We start from the raw sequence: 17,182 nt of genomic DNA, 5'->3' as shown, positions 1-17,182 counted from the left end.
TGTTAGTCCTTGCTAACAAACAGGTTTCCCTCAGTCTCATGTGTGGTACTGACTGAGTGGTTCTGGCAGTGGCTTTTACAGGTGAGCAACCCTGTACATTGCCATCCGCGGTGACAGCAAACCTGTGTACCCGTACTCGAGGTCACTGACCCTTTCCACTCCCGACCCAGTACCATACTGGGACTGAGGTTACCGCACCTGAACAAGTACCATCCCGGTACCGACTTGGCGCCGTCCTAGTGCTAAAGTCACCGAACCGGTATCGCACTTGTACCGGCCCGGTGCTAAAGTCATTGAACCAACCTGGTATTGTACCTGTACTGACCTGGTGCTAAAGTCACCAAACCGACCCGGTACCGAACCGATGGCCTTGACCCGTCTGGTTAATATCTATAAGCAGAGTGAGGCAGAGACTGTACAGCTATATACTATACACTGCATTGCTTACTACTTGCATCATACCTGGGTTTTATCCCTGCGAGACATGCAAAGCCAGTCTTCCCATTGAGGACAAGCACAGTAGGTGCTCTTCCTGCCTGGGGCCAGAGCACACCAAGGAGGCTGTGGCTAATTGCAGCTTCTGGAAGTTTTGTGCCCCTTTCTCCAAGTGCATTCTTGAGAAAGGGTTATCCCGCAGCTCTAAGGAGCGCTCTGCATCCCTTACTCCTGCTCAGCACTCTTCCCCATCACTCTTTCTTATAGTGGTGGCTGTATCTTCACCCCATGGCTCTGTGCCAAGGGAGAGCGGATGATGTACCCCCGGGAAAGTCACCCAGGCAGGAAACCGTCCTCATGGTCTTTATCATCCTCCTTTAGTTCTGGTTCTTCCCGTTCTCCGCGGAAGAGGAAGAAGAGTCGCTGTTCCAGGCAATTGGCAGACTCGGAACAGTTGTTAAAAGTTCTGGGCAGCGGTTTTCCACCATTGCAGGAACGTTTGGTGCCATCTGCCCTGCCTGTACCCTTGGTGCCCCAGGGGGCTATGAGTGCAGATTGGCCACAGGGAGGACATTCTAGCTACACCTAGGTGTAGGGCTGGGCAGTGTCACCAGAAGAGACAACTCTGCCCTGGGTGACGAACTGTGCAGCGGACCCCTCTCAAGGGGAGTCCCCAGCAGCACAGAGTGGAGACTTCACCCTGAAGTGGTGAGCTTCATCTGAGAGAGAAATGGGAGAGCAGAGATAGAACTCTTTGCCTCCTAGGAATCAACCCACTGCCCCCTCTGGTTCTCCATAATAGGAGGTGGGAACCCGCTGGCAATAGATCTTCCCACCGATTTCCATGCTGCAGCTGTGTCTGGAGAAAATTTCAAATGAAATACATTTGATGGTTTACTTTGATAAACCATCCAATTCTTAGATATTAATTCCCAATAGTCTCTTTAGATTGATTTATTTGGAATATTTCTAATTGTTTAATTGTGAAGCTGCAATTCAAATAAATCAAATGTGTTTTATGGAAGGATATATCAAATTTATGGTGTCAAATAACATGTCCCTATGCATGTCTTCGACAAAGTAGTTTGCCATGCAATTTGGAGGCCTTTTCATTTAGCAACTGTTCACAGTATCTATGTTGTAGGCATTTTAATTGGCTTTGCATTAGATTTAGGCAATTCCTTTGAGCTTAAACTGTTTGGCTGACAACACATTAATTTGCAGATCGAGGTTGATAAAATAGAAATCATTGACATGCTAAATTTAATACAAAAGGGCTGTTCATATTTGTACACAAAGCTAAAACATGTATCAAAATCTAGAGTAGGCCTAGATGAAAGATGTCTGTCTGACCATCTTTGTGTCACATTTGTTTTTTATATCAAGAGAACCACTTACCCAGTTGTGATTAAACTTGCTAAGGACATTCTTTAGCACACCTGTCTGCCACACATTTTTACATAGAGAACCGCTAGTCTAGTGATAAAACCTGCTTAGGACATTCATTAAGCACAATTTATTGAGGGTATCTTAAATTGAGGGTGAATGTTTGTCTGCCTTTGTGTCAAACCTATATTTTACATATACTTACAGCTCTGACTTTGTATTTACAGTCATGGTGGAGGGTGTATGTCACTGACATATGTTTTTTGTATTAACAGATATGGATGTTTGATAACTGATAATAATTGTACCAGAATATCTTGTATTCCGGACTGTAAACCGTAATTATTTAGTCTTGCTTTAAACTGATTTTGCTTTTCTTAACAGGAACAGATGTCTCAGGTATTGGATGCCATGTTTGAGAGGCTAGTCAGTCCTGGTGAACACGTAATTGATCAAGATGATGACGGAGATAATTTCTATGTTATTGAAAGGTATGATTGCATTCTTCACAGTATATTATTATAATAAGGGTGCAGTTTTACTTACCAAAAGTGATCATACTTCTAAAGTTATGTTAGCTATGATTATTTTGATTGTTTTCCTTTCTGTTTTTGTTTAAATGTTTTGCATGAAAGTCTAACAAAATCACATAAGTAATATTTTTCGAAAATGTATTTTATTTTAAATTTGTAGATCTCTTCCTAAAAGCCAAAATAAAGAGAAACAGATGAAGCAAAGCCTACCATAAATATGTAATGTATTGTTTACAGAGGAACATATGACATCAGTGTAAAAGTAGATGGCATTGATTGCTGTATTGGTACCTACAATAACCGTGGAAGTTTTGGGGAGCTGGCCTTAATGTACAATACTCCAAGAGCAGCCACAATCATTGCTACCTCACCTGGTGCTTTATGGGGTTTGGTAAGTCATTGGGATTTATCATAAAATGGGTCAGACTGTGATTTAAAAAAAAAAAAAACAACTTGTCTAAAATAACTGACTGAGTTGAAAGGACAGTTTTATTGAGGCTTGCTTTTCACTTTAATTTGCTGCTGAGTAAATACATTGCAGCATTAGTGTAACCTGCTTTATGTATCAAAACAGTAACGCAAAAATAGAATTAGGCAGACGTGCCATTTGTTAAAGTGTTGTTTACATTTCCATGTGAAGGGATAAGAGATTAATGTAATGCTAGTACTAGCAGGCTTACTTTTTTAAGTAGAGAGCACTATTACACAATTCTGGTAGGAGCAGCCATTTTGATTGCATGTGTATGTGTTTATTAACATTTACTCTACTTGAGAACTGCTTTATTGAAAGTAGATGGTTCAAATACCAAAAATCTGAGTAGAATGTACACAAAAGATAATTTTGCTTAATATGTTTAACTCTGAATTTATGTATTATATGAATTATAGGACAGACTAACATTCCGGAGAATCATTGTGAAAAACAATGCCAAAAAGAAGAGAATGTATGAAATATTCATTGAGACACTGCCGTTGCTTAAATCACTAAAAGTTAGTATTGCTAATATTTTTGTGCTTTTTTACATTTAACTATTAGAATAAATTTCTGTCACATTTATGTGAAATATGTTTTTTTCCCTCCTTTTCTGTAGCCATCTGAAAGAATGAAAGTGGTTGATGTAATAGGATCCAAAATGTACAAGGATGGAGAACGCATTATTGCTCAGGTTTATATTTTTATATATGTACTTTAAAATGTGGAATGTTAATATACAGATGAACCCACTTTATATCATGATTGCTGTGCAGGCATAATTTGTGATATAAAGCAGGCCACTATTTAAACCGGGTTTCATGTTTGCCTATGACAGCACATTACGAGTGCGAGAAAAAAAGAAAGAAAACTAATAGGGAAAATTAAAGAGCAGTGTTTTAATACTGCTCTTTTTAGTAGTCGTCAATTCATTTTTACCCCGTTTTTCTCCCAATTTGAAATGCCCAATTGTATTTAGGCTCAGTCCACCGCTATCACCCCTTGTGACAAAGTGCCTGCCCCTGTGTATATTATCTGTTATGTGTTGCGTGTGGTGTGTTAAATGTTGGTGTATAGTCATTGGTACATGGGATATAAACAGGTCTGTGTAACACGAGTGTTTAAAATGTTTATTTGTGTTTAGGCACGAGGATTGCACAGCACTTCATGTGCAAGTAAAAAGTAATAATATGTGAGCATGGGGAATTGCACTTTATTAATTCACGTGCAGTTGTACCGAGATTCCAACTGAATGATTGATTAGCAATCGAGTCTTGGTACAGCTGCATAAAAGCTGCATGTTTTCACCCACTCGGGGTTGGGTGTTCGGTGAGTGGAGAACGGGATAAGAGACGGAGGTAAAAATAATCTTAAGAATAATAATAATAGTAGATAAGTATCTGCTCACTGTGTTTGTCTGTATTGTCTGTTTTGTTAGTTTGTTTATTTTCGCGAATGTGCCGTGTCTTGTGTTTTTGTTTGCACAACCTTTTTATTTTCTGTCTGTTCTGTTAATTTATTAAATGCTGAGTGAAAAACATTCGCTCAGCTCCCCCAAACTCCACCTCTCTCTTTGTTTATTTTCCTGCTTCTGGTCTGACGCCACCCACTCCGGCCGTCTTTGTGACACCCCGCCACTGACTTGGGAGCGGAGAAAACAAACACGCGGTCTTCTGAAGCGTGTGCCGTCAGCTTCTTTTCACTCTGCAGGCCTGCTATGCAGCCAGTGCAAAGCTACAGCGTTGGAGGACAAAGCAGCTCTGGGAAGCTTACAGGCAAGCCCACAGGCATCTGGCCAGTGTACAGGGGTCGCTGGGGTGCGGTGAGCCGAGGACACCCTGGCCGACCTAAGCCCTCTCCCCCGGGTGGTGCTCTGCCAATTGTGCGCTGCCCCCTGGGAGTTCCCATCCACGGTCGGCAGTGGAATAGCCTGGACTCAAACCGGTGACATCCAGACTATAGGGCGCATCCTGCATTCCACGCGGAGCACCTTTCCCGGATGCGCCACTTGGGAGATTGTTTTGTATCAACTGGAATGAAGCAGTTTGTGTCATTTATCTAAAAACGGCATGAATTGTTGACTGATGAGAGCTGTCAATTAGGTGTTACACTTGATGTTTGTTTTTTTTTGTGTGTATGTGAATAAGACTGTTAAAGAAAAATTTGGTGACATTGGTGTTTTGTAACAGACCTATATCCCATTTTAGTCCACACAGCATTTGTCAGGCTGCACAAAATGTCAGTTTACCAGCTGAGGTGATTATTGGTCGTTAGTTGCGTTAGAAATTAATTATATCGTTTGGTTACTTAGTAAAGCCCGGCCATGCAGCATTCGACAGGCTGCACAAAACATCACAATAAGCGGGTTTGTGAGATGGTATTAAGAGATAATTTCTCAAAGAGCCTATGGTGCATGACGAGTGGTTTCTGAAAAATTGAGATAATAAAACAGGGCGTAATTAAGAGAAGTAATACAAAACGGGTTCATCTGTAACTGTTAAGTTTGTAAGGTGTTTTATATTCTACAGTGTTTTATGTTTATATTTCTTAAGTATATAGTCACTTTTAACCCTTTGCGGTCCTGTGTAGGACCAGGTCCAACATTACAATTTTCCCTTTCCTGTCCAACATCATCAAAAAGACGTAAAGCACAGGTCTCTAGTCATTTTTTTTCTCCGGAAAGAGCCAAGAAAACCTTTCCATGGCCGAATGAAACCGAAAAAAAAAGGCCCCATGTTATAGCCCCATGCATTACAGAGATAACACGGACATAACAAAGGAAATAGCTGCTTCTGCATCCAGCGCTCAAACAATATCACGGCCATTACGGAGCTTTTATTTGATGTTATAGTAATAAAATAAATGACTTGGGTCGCATTGTTAAGGAGTGGTAATAAAACGAGTGATCAGGAGAGGATTTATCAGTATGCACGTCTATAAAGAGATATGTGAAAAATACAGCGAACAAGGGATGAGGCTTAGCTGGAGATACAGTACTGAGTGCCCTTTTGCGATTCAATGCCTTTTAAACCTGTTTTACTCGGGTGGGGGGGGGGGGGGGGGGGGGGGGGGACTGCAAAGGGTTAAGTATCTTTCTACTTGCAATATGACATTTTTATGAATCATTTCAATGTTTTTTTTTTTTTTTTGCAGGGAGATTCAGCTGATTCTTTTTATATTGTGGAATCTGGAGAAGTAAAAATAACAATGAAAAGAAGCAAGGTAAAATGCGAATCGTTAGTAACACTTGTATAAACGCAACATACGATATAGCATAGCACAGATCGAGACAAAACTTTTGTCTACTCATAAATTGACAATACGAATATCTGTTTAATTCCAGAGTCAACTTAATGCGGAAGAAAATGGTGCAGTAGAGATCGCACGGTGTACAAGAGGACAGTACTTTGGAGAGCTAGCTCTGGTAACAAACAAACCGCGAGCTGCTTCAGCATATGCTGTCGGAAATGTCAAATGTTTAGGTACTGTCTTTTTATTATTCTTGTTAGTTAAAGGAGTTCTACCTTATGTTTTAAAATACATTTAGTCCAATTATATTTTACAGGGCAAGGCACTAATGGTAAGGCAAAGCCCAAGACCAAGAAAGCGAAGAAGCTAAGGTACTCGCCCAATGCAGATGTGTCTGCCTTATGGGCACAAATGACGCAGCTACAAGCACAGTCGCTGTTGGAGCTTCTTGTCAATTTGACAGCTCCCACTGCACCCACTCTGAGTTTTGGGGCACTGGAGACTCCAGCACTGGTCCCTGCTCTCCTGCAGTCTCAGCTGATAGAGGAGGAGCAGGTCGATGTGGTGTCCCTGGCCACCTCCATAGAGGAAGGTGAATTTGAAGGGGAACGGAGGACCCCTCCTGTTTAGAGGGCTCCCCGTCCGAGACATATATGGCTCCTAGCAGTCCGCTGGCAGATGAGCTAGCAGCCCTTGTGAGTAGAACTGCTGCCTGGGTCCAGATCCCTTGGACTGAGGAGACCCAGATCCGCCAATCGGTCTTTGAAACCTTGGTCGACTACACAGCGCTGTAAGCCCCTCCTGGTCCTCCCGGATTTTGTGGAGGAGTTGCAGTCTACATGGGGCAGCCAAGCGCCCACTTGCTGTAGATGGGTGGAAGCATTGTATGCCCTCCAGGGTGCGGAGAAGCTGGGGCTCCAGCATTTCCCACCCATTGATTCTGCGGTGGCTGCCTTGGTGCAGACATCAACTATTTCAACGCTGTCCTGTGACTTCTCCTACCAAATAAACAGTGTAGGGTCAAGGAGACGCACTTAAAAAGGGCATACAGTTCGGGGGCACTGGCAGCAAGACTAGCAAACACCGCTTGTCTGCTAACTGTGTACCAGTCGCAGCTGCTGCAGGATCTGTCTGCCCAGCCTTCTCCTTTTATTATTAATGAGCCGAAGCTGGTGAATAACCAGTTACTCAGCATAGCTCGGCACAGTGGCCAAGCTATCTGACGTAACCTGGGAGACCTTGTGGTTACGCGACACCAGCTTTGGCTCTCCCAAGCCAGGGACCCGGACGGATGCTGACAAAGTGTCCCTGCTCAGAGCGCCCATCTTCCATGACTGGCCCGAAGGTGTAGCTGAGGGAGAGATGCTGCAGCTGTGTCACCGCATGAGGGAGTCGTCAAAACAGCTCACAGAGCTGCTTCCGTGACCCACTGATACCTAGCACCAGGGGCAACAGTGATGGAGACCCAGAGCTGCTGCTCCACAGACCATTGTGCGCACTTTCCCAGTGGCTGCTCCACCTGGGCTAAGCAGGTAGTACCCCCGCAACCAACCCTTGACAGCAGCGCCCTCAACAGAGGCAGTGCAAGCCGAACACAGTCCAGCATGCTCAGCAGAAGCAGCAGCAACCCTGACGGGCTCCATCCTCAGGCCCTGCACACATTCAGCCAGAACCACCTTCTGGCATGGAGGCAATGCACCACCGACACGTGGGTGCTTCCAACTGTCCACACCGGCTACTCACTCCAGTTTCGAGCCGGACCTTCTCCCTTCCAGGGGCTCGGGTGTCCTACCCCGCACAGGCTTCTATCCTCACGCAAGAATTGAATGCTTTACTCACAAAGCATGTAATTCACTTTGTAGAACACCCATGTCAACAGGAGGGTTTTTACTCAAGGTATTTTCTGGTACCAGAGCGGGACGGTGGGCTCCGTCCCATTTTGGATCTCAGAGGCCTGAACTTCTTCCTGAAGGAGAGGAAGTTCAAGATGCTAACTACCTGTCACATTCTGGTGACTGGTTTGCGACCGTGGACCTCCGGCACGCGTATTTTCACGTACCGATACGTCTTGGCCACAGAAAGTACCTCCATTTTGCCTTTCGGGACAGTTCTGTGTTCTGCCATTCGATCGGTCTCTTGCTCCCAGGACTTTCTCCAAGTGCATGGACGCAGTTCTGGCACCCCTGCGGCTGCACGGGGTCAGGGTCCTCAATTACTTGGACGACTGGCTCATCTGTGGTCAGTTGCGGGAGCAAGCCATGTCTCACATGGCTCTAGTGATAGAGCATCTTACCCGGCTGGGGCTCACGCTTATCCTGGAGAAGAGCTCCCTGCAGCTGGCTCAAGTTACGGTTTTCCTGGGGATCCAGCTGGATTCCCGCTACACGCTCGCTTCCCTGTTGGCCAACTGGGACATTGCAAGTCCGTCTGTGGCATCCGGACCCCTGGTCAGTCCAGCTGTGGGTCTGGCCCCTAAACGGGAGTATCAGAGTGCCTCGGGCTCTCAGACGCTGTTATAGCCACACTACAGAATGCTAGAGCCTCTTCAATAAGGTCTCAATATTCTTATTAATGGAGGATTTTCCAGGTGTGGTGCTTGGAGAGAGACCATGACCCCACCTCCTGCCCAATGTCGGTTATTTTACAGTTTCTGCAGGGCCTCCTCGAGGAGGGTAAATCCCCTCTACGCTGAAGGTGTACCTGGCTGCTATGTATCTGTGTGCCACGTCAAAATGGACTCTGTCTCCCGGAGCTCATTTTTTGGTAGTGCAGTTTTTAAAAGGGGCTAGGCGGCTCCACCCTCCCCTTAGGCCAATGGTGCCTTCCTGGCGTCTGGACTTAGTTCTATGTTCCCTTTGAGCCTCTGCGTTCAGTGGACCCTAAATACTTGTCTTTTAAGCCTTTCTCCTGGCCATCACATCAGCTAAACGTGTCAGTGAGTTACAGGCCCTTTCCATAGAGAGTTCCTGTTTGCGCTTTGCCAGCAGCGGTGATAACATTACTTTACGCACTAACCCGGCTTTCCTGCCTAAGGTTGTTTTGCAGTTTCACCTGATCCAGTCGGTGGAATTGGAGGCGTTCCACCCGCCCCCCTTCTCCCCTGAAGCAGATCAGAGACTTAATGCACTCTGCCCTGTCAGGGCACTGAGGTGTTACATTGATAGGTCTCAATCATGGCAACAGACATTCCAGTTATTGGTGTGTTATGGGTCGCATACTCAAGGTCAGGCTCTTTCCAAGCAATGTTCGTCACATTGGATAGTGGATACGATCTGGCTGGCTTATGAGCTAGCTAACCTACCCTCTCCAAGTGATGTGACAGCGCACTCCACTAGAGGGACTACGACATCTTGGGCAGTGTTTCGTGGGGCATCGCTACCTGACATATGTAACACTGCGGCATGAACCACACCGCATACACTTGTAAGGTTTTACCGACTGAATATGGCTACTTCAGCTGAGCCTTCTGTGGGGTCCACAGTGCTTGATGCAGCTTGCCCTCTTGCACAGCAGCTTTCCAGTTAGGCTCACGCCAGAGCAAGGCTTGTTGCTACTTTGGCACACTGCGACAGCTTGGGTATACATTTCCCAACTCATAATGGTTGACATTTCGAGATTGAAAGGGAACGTTAGGTTACTTACTGTAACCTTGGTTCCCTGAAAAAGAAAAGTCAGCCATTAAATTTGCGAGGTTGCTAGCTCGCCTTCATTGCCATACGGAATCAAATGGCAAAGGTTGCTGTGTGACGTAGCGTCTTGTTCCAGAATGCAACAGACACGTGGTCACACCGGGCCTATCAGGCAGCTTTTTAAATATGTGAGCAGGTCATGTGACACAAGGGTCATTTCCTAACTCGTAATGGTTGACATTTCTTTTTCAGGGAACCAGGGTTATGGTAAACCGTTATGGTAAAATGTTATCTTTATTTGAGTATTATGTTTTAGATAAGTACACTGAACAAAAATATAAAACACAACATATAAAGTGTTGGTCCCATGTTTCATGAGCTGAAATAAAAGATCCCAGAAATTTTCCATACGCACAAAATGCTTATTTCTCTCAAATTTTGTGCACAAGTTTGTTTATATCCCTGTTAGTGAGCATTTCTCCTTTGCCAAGATAATCCATCCACCTGACAAGTGTGGCATATCAAGAAGCTGATTAAACAGGATGATCATTACACAGGTGCACCTCGTGCTGGGGACAATAAAAGGCCACTCCTAAAATGTGCAGTTTTGTCACACAACACAGTGCCACAGATGTCTCAAGTTATGAGGGAGCGTGCAATTGGCATGCTGACTGCAGGAATGTCCACCAGAGCTGTTGCCAGAGAATTGAATGTCCATTTCTCTACCATAAGCCGCCTCCAACGTCGTTTTAGAGAATTCGGCAGTACGTCCATCCGGCCTCACAACCACAGACCACTTGTAACCACGCCAGCCCAGGACCTCCACATCCAGCTTCTTCACCTGCGGGATCGTCTGAGACCAGCCACTTGGACAGCTGATGAAACTGGGTTTGCACAACCGAAGAATTTCGGCATAAACTGTCAGAAATTGTCTCAGGGAAGCTCATCTGCGTGCTTGTCGTCCTCAACAGGGTCTTGACCTGACTGCAGTTCGGTGTAGTAACCGACTTCAGTGGGCAAATGCTCACCTTCGATGGCCACTGACACGCTGGAGAAGAGTGCTGTTCATGGATGAATACCGGTTTCAACTGTACATTCCACAGGCCACAATCAACAGCATGATCAACCCTATGCAAAGGAGATGTGTTGCACAGCATGAGGCAAATAGTCGTCACACCAGATACTGACTGGTTTTCTGACCCACACCCCTACTTTTTTTTTTTTTCTTTTTTAAAAAGGCATCTGTGACCAACAGATGCATATCTGTATTCCCAGTCATGTGAAATCCATAGTTTAGGGCCTACTGAATTTATTTCAATTGACTGATTTCCTTATATGAACTGTAACTCTTCTAAATTGTTGCATGTTGCATTTATATTTTTGTTCAGTATATATTTTGTTTGAAACAGAACGTCGCTAGATTATTACTAGATTTCATTTGCAGTAGCTATATTAGCTCTCCGTCTCATTAACATTAATAATATCTCCGTTGTGACTAACAAGTCACCAAATCTAGTGACAAATTCTCTGTAGAAATGTTTACAAACATCACAGTCCATTATTTACATATTGCAGAAAGTGTTTCAAAGTGTTTGAAACTAAGAGTCATCCTTCCAAGTTTAATTTTGAAACCCATTCTGTTGCAAAAAACAAGATAACTCAGGCTTGAATCCATGGTAACATACTGTGATTAAATAAACATAAGAAAGTTTACAAACGAGAGGAGGCCATTTGGCCCACCTTGCTCGTTTGGTTGTTAGTAGCTTATTGATCCCAAAATCTCATCAAGCAGCTTCTTGAAGGATCCCAGGGTGTCAGCTTCAACAACATTACTGGGGAGTTGATTCCAGACCCTCACAATTCTCTGTGTAAAAAAGTGCCTCCTATTTTCTGTTCTGAATGCCCCTTTGTCTAATCTCCATTTGTGACCCCTGGTCCTTGTTTCTTTTTTCAGGCTGAAAAAGTCCCTTGGGTCGACACTGTCAATACCTTTTAGAATTTTGAATGCTTGAATTAGGTCGCCATGTAGTCTTCTTTGTTCAAGACTGAACAGATTCAATTCTTTTAGCCTGTCTGCATATGACATGCCTTTTAAGCCCGGAATAATTCTGGTCGCTCTTCTTTGCACTCTTTCTAGAGCAGCATTATCTTATAAGCTTCAAACATGCTTCAAAGCAGGTAACAAAGATTAATCTGGACTTTAAAAACTGTATAACCATTAAAATAGCATCACTTGTTGAGCCCACCTGCCCTTGTTTCAACTGCAAGTAAATACAGTACCCTGGAGCTGCAAAAAACTAAAAACTTGAGTGTGAAGTACTAGTGTGACGTGAGGAAATTGTCAAACATTAAAATATTAGTTAACATTTATTTAGCTATTTTTGTTTGGAAAAAAACACTTGCGTTCCATCCATCCAAAAAAGCATACTCCTGTTTAAATCGCGTAGCTGCTTTGCATGAAAAGAGAATACAGCTGCATGAGAATTATACAAGAAAAAAAATTAGCAAGGGTGTTAGTACAAAATGTATAGTATAGTATAGTATTTAAAGTTTAAATATTCTGTTTTTGTCTCATTGAGCCGTTTTTATTACACATCTGTGTTGTGGTCATTAAATAATTCTTACATGCTTGGTGCATATGTCAGTGTTTAATTTTTTTATTTTTTCCTCCCAAGTTCCCGTGTCTGCTAGCTGCATTTAGTTGACATTCAAGATGACTAAGGGGTTGTTGGGATTTAATATGTTTTAACTATTTCATTAGAAATAGTGTTTTTGCATTTCTTTATTGTGTTGTTGTTCAATTGTGACTGTAATAAGTCCACTGACACATTACCAGTTTATCATTAAACACAACGGTGTAAAAGTCGCACCACTGTATTAGTCATGCCTCCCTTTTTGGGCCCCCCTAAAAATACCCAGAAATTTGACTTATACAACAGTTTTTATGGTAAGTGATTTTGAAGACAGGGCAAAGGTTTGCCTTTGCAATCTAAACAAACATCCTGAAAGCAGGTCTTTTAAAAGAGCAAACGCTGTCAAGGGGAAGCTACTGAACATCCAACTAAGCAGCTTGTGAGGGATACAACTAAGGAGACAATGTAGAGAAAACCAAAAATTTACATTAAGCAAAAAAACAATTAATTTTAATTAAACAATCTTTCTCAATTGTATGACTAAGAAAGCTATCCTCTGTTAAATAGTTCAATGCGGGGTGAAGGTGTAAATATTCTCTATTCTCTCTCTCTCTCTCTCTCTCTCTCTCTCTCTCTCTCTCTCTCTCTCTCTCTCTCTCTCTCTCTCTCTCTCTCTTCTCTATATATATATATATATACACATATGCTTGATACACAGATTTAATTATATATATATTATATATATATATATATATATATTATATATATATATATATATATATATATATATACATATCACTATGATATAACACACAGTTCAGACACAGTCTTCACATATTTACTGAACAGTGTTCGTTTTCTACCCATCAATTTTGATTTGCAGGTAGATTGTAAATGTATTGTACAAGCATAAATACATCAAACATATTTAACACACACACACATATATATATATAGAAGGGTTTAAGTACTTGAAAATTTAAATGAGTGCATCTTTACTAATCTACTTGAAGCATTACAATTATGACACACATGCCCCCTAGTGGTTTTCTGGAAAGCTTGCCACTAATCATATTTTTCACAGCAAGTTTCTACACTGTACCTAATAATATGCTCCTGTGGTTGGGTGTTTGCTATAAATAATGAATATTTATTCAGTAAGACTATTAAAGGGGATGTCAGTTTTTCTTGATTTTACCTGCATTCACACTTTGCTCTGTTCATAATCACAACATGGGGGATATGGCAGGACGCAAAACAGATGCTTATGAGTTTTCACATTGTTACCTTTCCTAATGACATCATTATCAGTTCCCCCTTTTCTTTTTGCTTGTGTTTTTCAAGATTGGATAACTGCAAGCAAAGTTTGTATTCTTTTTGCAACTTATTTGAATATATGTCAACCTGTTCAAAATGCTGCAAAGGTTTTAACTTAAAAGTTTTAACATGCATTTTCTTTTCCTGAACTCACAAAACTGCTGCAACTTCAAGTTCCCATCATGTTTTACTTTACTAATCTCTGGTACTAAACTGCACTATGTCTTTGCAAGCATTCCTAAAACAGGGCAGACATAAACCAGTCAAAATTGTGAACTTGACACCCACTATAATATAGCTGACATTCTTATAAAATGATTGTCTTTGTGGATGGGCATTTAACAGTGGGCAAGTGGAATTAGAATCGAGCTCGGCTGGCTCATCCTGTGCGCCAAACAGCAGTTCTTTTACTAGGCGAGACACTGGAATCCCCAAGAGAATTTCGTTTTTTACAGTGGCGAAGGAATATAAATGTTGTAAGCCCTAAGATTTTTATCAGATAAATTGCCCCATAGCTTTTTGTTTTTTTTTATTCTTGCAACATATTATAATCATTTTTGGTGGCCCATTAGAAAAATGATGATTTTTTTTCCCCCCCCAGTTATGGATGTGCAAGCTTTTGAACGATTGTTGGGCCCATGTATGGACATCATGAAAAGAAACATCGTAAACTACGAGGAGCAGCTTGTTGAACTATTTGGAACAAACATGGACATATCTGATCCCACTGCATGAGGAGACAACAAAAAGTACAAACATGCGTCTTGTTGGAAGGAAAAAAAGAGTTAGTCCAAGGAAACTGTCATCTTTCTGTAGATGTAAAGCATTTCTGTAACTTACATTTTTTATTATTTTGCTTTTTGAGAAATGTGAAATGGTAAACAACCAATAGCAATGTAGAAGTTATTTAGGGAAAATAAGTATTCATACACTTCCAGGATTCATGGGGGAATGCCTCATAAATGAACAGCCCCCACCCCCTCCCCAACCCCCTTTCTGGGGTTTAGAACTATTTCCCTTTCCCCTATATTACCAGAACTCAAGAATTAGTTCTTCAGATTCTTTTTTTCCTGTTTGGCAGGCTAAACCTTTGTTTTTTACAATTTTTTTTTTTTTTTTTTTTCTGTACAAAAGTTTAAAACTTTTTTAGATTTTTTACAATTTTTTTTATTCCTTTGACCCCGACCTAATTTAATTATAATTGCACTGTAAATTGTCTTAGTTTTACAATTTGTTTTGGGGAAATTAAGAAGTGTTCATTCGAGAGAAAAAAAGCCTTTAGTTGCAGTTAATATGTTCATCAACATGCAGACATTAGTATATTATATAGGTTACTCATACTTGTTGATCAATTTATTAAAGTCACAGTGAAATAGAAATTCTAATGCTCATTTTCCATGGAAGTTGATTGTCATTTACTTTGTACATTTGTTTCCCCAAAACATTCACATATTTGAAAGCAATATATAAAACATAACATTTGCATTGTTCTTAAATGGATTGTTCAGATTATACACTTTTTTTCTCATCACTAATATCAAACATTCTGTGTTTCTATAACAGTTATTTGGTAGATGTTGTTAAGTTTAACATTTGTTAATTTACACTACATACAATCTTAAGTGGAATATGCTTTTCTTGTCTTTACCCAATACAAAATGCATGTTTTGTTGCACTCCTAATTATACAAATTAGTAAATTCTGCCCTAGTTTCAGTAAGTGACACCTAAGTAAAATGTATTCTGTCTTTGGAGTTTTCCCCATGAAAATATTGAACCAATTAGGTTTTTATTAGCATGCATTTTATTGTTATTCTACTGACAGACACTGTTAAGTGCACTTTTTCTGTCAGTTCCAAAAGCATTGTTTCAGAAACAAATGTTTATAAAAAATAATCTCTAGGTTGCAGCACCAACAATTTTACTATCTTCACTATAATATATATTTTTAGAGCAACAAGGATGGGCCCAATATTATTGAAAATATTTTCAAATATAAGTTGAAAGAAAGGTACACTATTTTAAATGTATTAAAGTTTATGTAAGTTTTTGTTGTAATGTGCTTTTTTCATTTGTGTGCAGGAATTAAGAATTACTGCTGTATAGTGATTGATATGTGAAATGGTAGCCATATCAGTCCAGAGATGAGAAGGAGAGGGTACTTTTATTGGATTAACTAAATAATTAAGCATAAGCTTTCAAAATATCTCTTCTTCAGGTGAAAGTGAGAATTATATGCCACTAGTTTAGTAATAGTGACTCATTTATTTGAAGTATAACATGGAAGAAAAAAAAAAAAGTCTAAAGGAGTTTAAGCTTTTTTAATTCCTGAAAGATGAACTGCTTATTTCCCCAAACCTTGTTAAAAGCTTAAAAAAAAAAGTTAATTTTGCCTAATATACATTGGGAACCAGTTAAAAGTAATTGCAGCTAACAAAATAGTTCCATACCATTTAGCTGCCATACATACACATCTATTAACTTTATAGCTCTCAGGTGTGCAGGTTTGAAAGAAGCACATTATAGCAAACATGTATTTTTATTTCAAAGCATGATATGTGGTACTACACTAAGCCATGCGTTTTTACTGTCTTCTGCTTCATACGTTATTTCACCTGGAGAGTGAAATTCACAAGCTTATTTCAGTCAGTTGCTTCCATAATTGACTGAGATGCTTTCAGCCAGTAACATGCTTTGACCCAGAAGACACTTCTGAGGTGAAGTGACCCAGGAAGTGCAAACAAATAATCCAAGAATAAAGCATGGTAACAGACACCTTCCTTTAACCTAAAGTAGTACCAGATATCGTGTTTTAAAATTAAAATACGCGTGATATAACGTGTTTCTTTTAAAAATATTTGAGATTTTTGTACTGTAGCTAATGAAGTGCAAAATGGCTAAGATTTATGGAATTGTTTTGTGAGCTGCAATTACGTTAATAGGCCTATATTCTGTTAAACACCCCATTTTTTTGTCAGTTTTGCGATAATGATTTAACCCAATTCAGTATTCTTGTTTAACGTTACATTATTACTACACAACTTTAAAATTGAATAATAACGAGGGGCATCTCTTACAGAGCGCTCATCATTAAACAAGGAAATAATTGGCAGGCAGACAAAAAAAATGTGTGTGTGTATTTATATATATATATATATATTATATATATATATTATATATATCACACCTGGACATATTACATATATATACACTTACACACACACACACACACACACACACACACACACACACTTTGTATTGGCCCCTGCTTTTTGTTCCAATGTATTACTATGTATTTTGGTGGTTGAAGCAAAAGTTGTACACAAGGGATGCAAATTTTAAAAACTACCAGTATCTAGCTCACGGGAGCAAGAATTAAAAGGAATGATAGGTGGCTTTTTTGAAAAATAACATTGTTTTTAAGACTTCTTTGTGTCACAGCAGTAGTTAAAATAGCATAATGGATAATAGAAAATGACATCACTATCAAAGTTCAGTTATTTAAAGTGTTCTAAATGATGACTGCCAC

At 40.7% G+C, this 17,182-nt stretch overlaps 1 protein-coding gene across 2 annotated transcripts in view; it reads left to right on the top strand.

The window, feature by feature from the left end:
- The window catches only part of LOC121318309 (cAMP-dependent protein kinase type II-beta regulatory subunit-like), a 34,123-nt gene extending 17,316 nt beyond the window's left edge, over positions 1–16,807 (top strand). The window contains exons 5-11 of one of the 2 annotated variants that reach the window (XM_041254829.1): positions 2,206–2,312; positions 2,592–2,745; positions 3,243–3,344; positions 3,446–3,520; positions 5,980–6,048; positions 6,170–6,308; positions 14,256–16,807. In XM_041254829.1, the coding sequence (XP_041110763.1) occupies positions 2,206–2,312; positions 2,592–2,745; positions 3,243–3,344; positions 3,446–3,520; positions 5,980–6,048; positions 6,170–6,308; positions 14,256–14,389 (780 nt within the window). In that variant the 3' untranslated portion in view covers positions 14,390–16,807. The remainder of the gene's footprint in view (positions 1–2,205; positions 2,313–2,591; positions 2,746–3,242; positions 3,345–3,445; positions 3,521–5,979; positions 6,049–6,169; positions 6,309–14,255) is intronic. The other variant, XM_041254830.1, reaches the window with a different exon arrangement.
- Positions 16,808–17,182: the final 375 nt, after the last annotated feature.

Source organism: Polyodon spathula, chromosome 7 (genome assembly GCF_017654505.1).
Source record: "Polyodon spathula isolate WHYD16114869_AA chromosome 7, ASM1765450v1, whole genome shotgun sequence".
Taxonomy (NCBI): domain Eukaryota; kingdom Metazoa; phylum Chordata; class Actinopteri; order Acipenseriformes; family Polyodontidae; genus Polyodon; species Polyodon spathula.
Note: the sequence above shows the minus strand (reverse complement) of the source record. Positions and strands in the feature narration are given on the sequence as shown.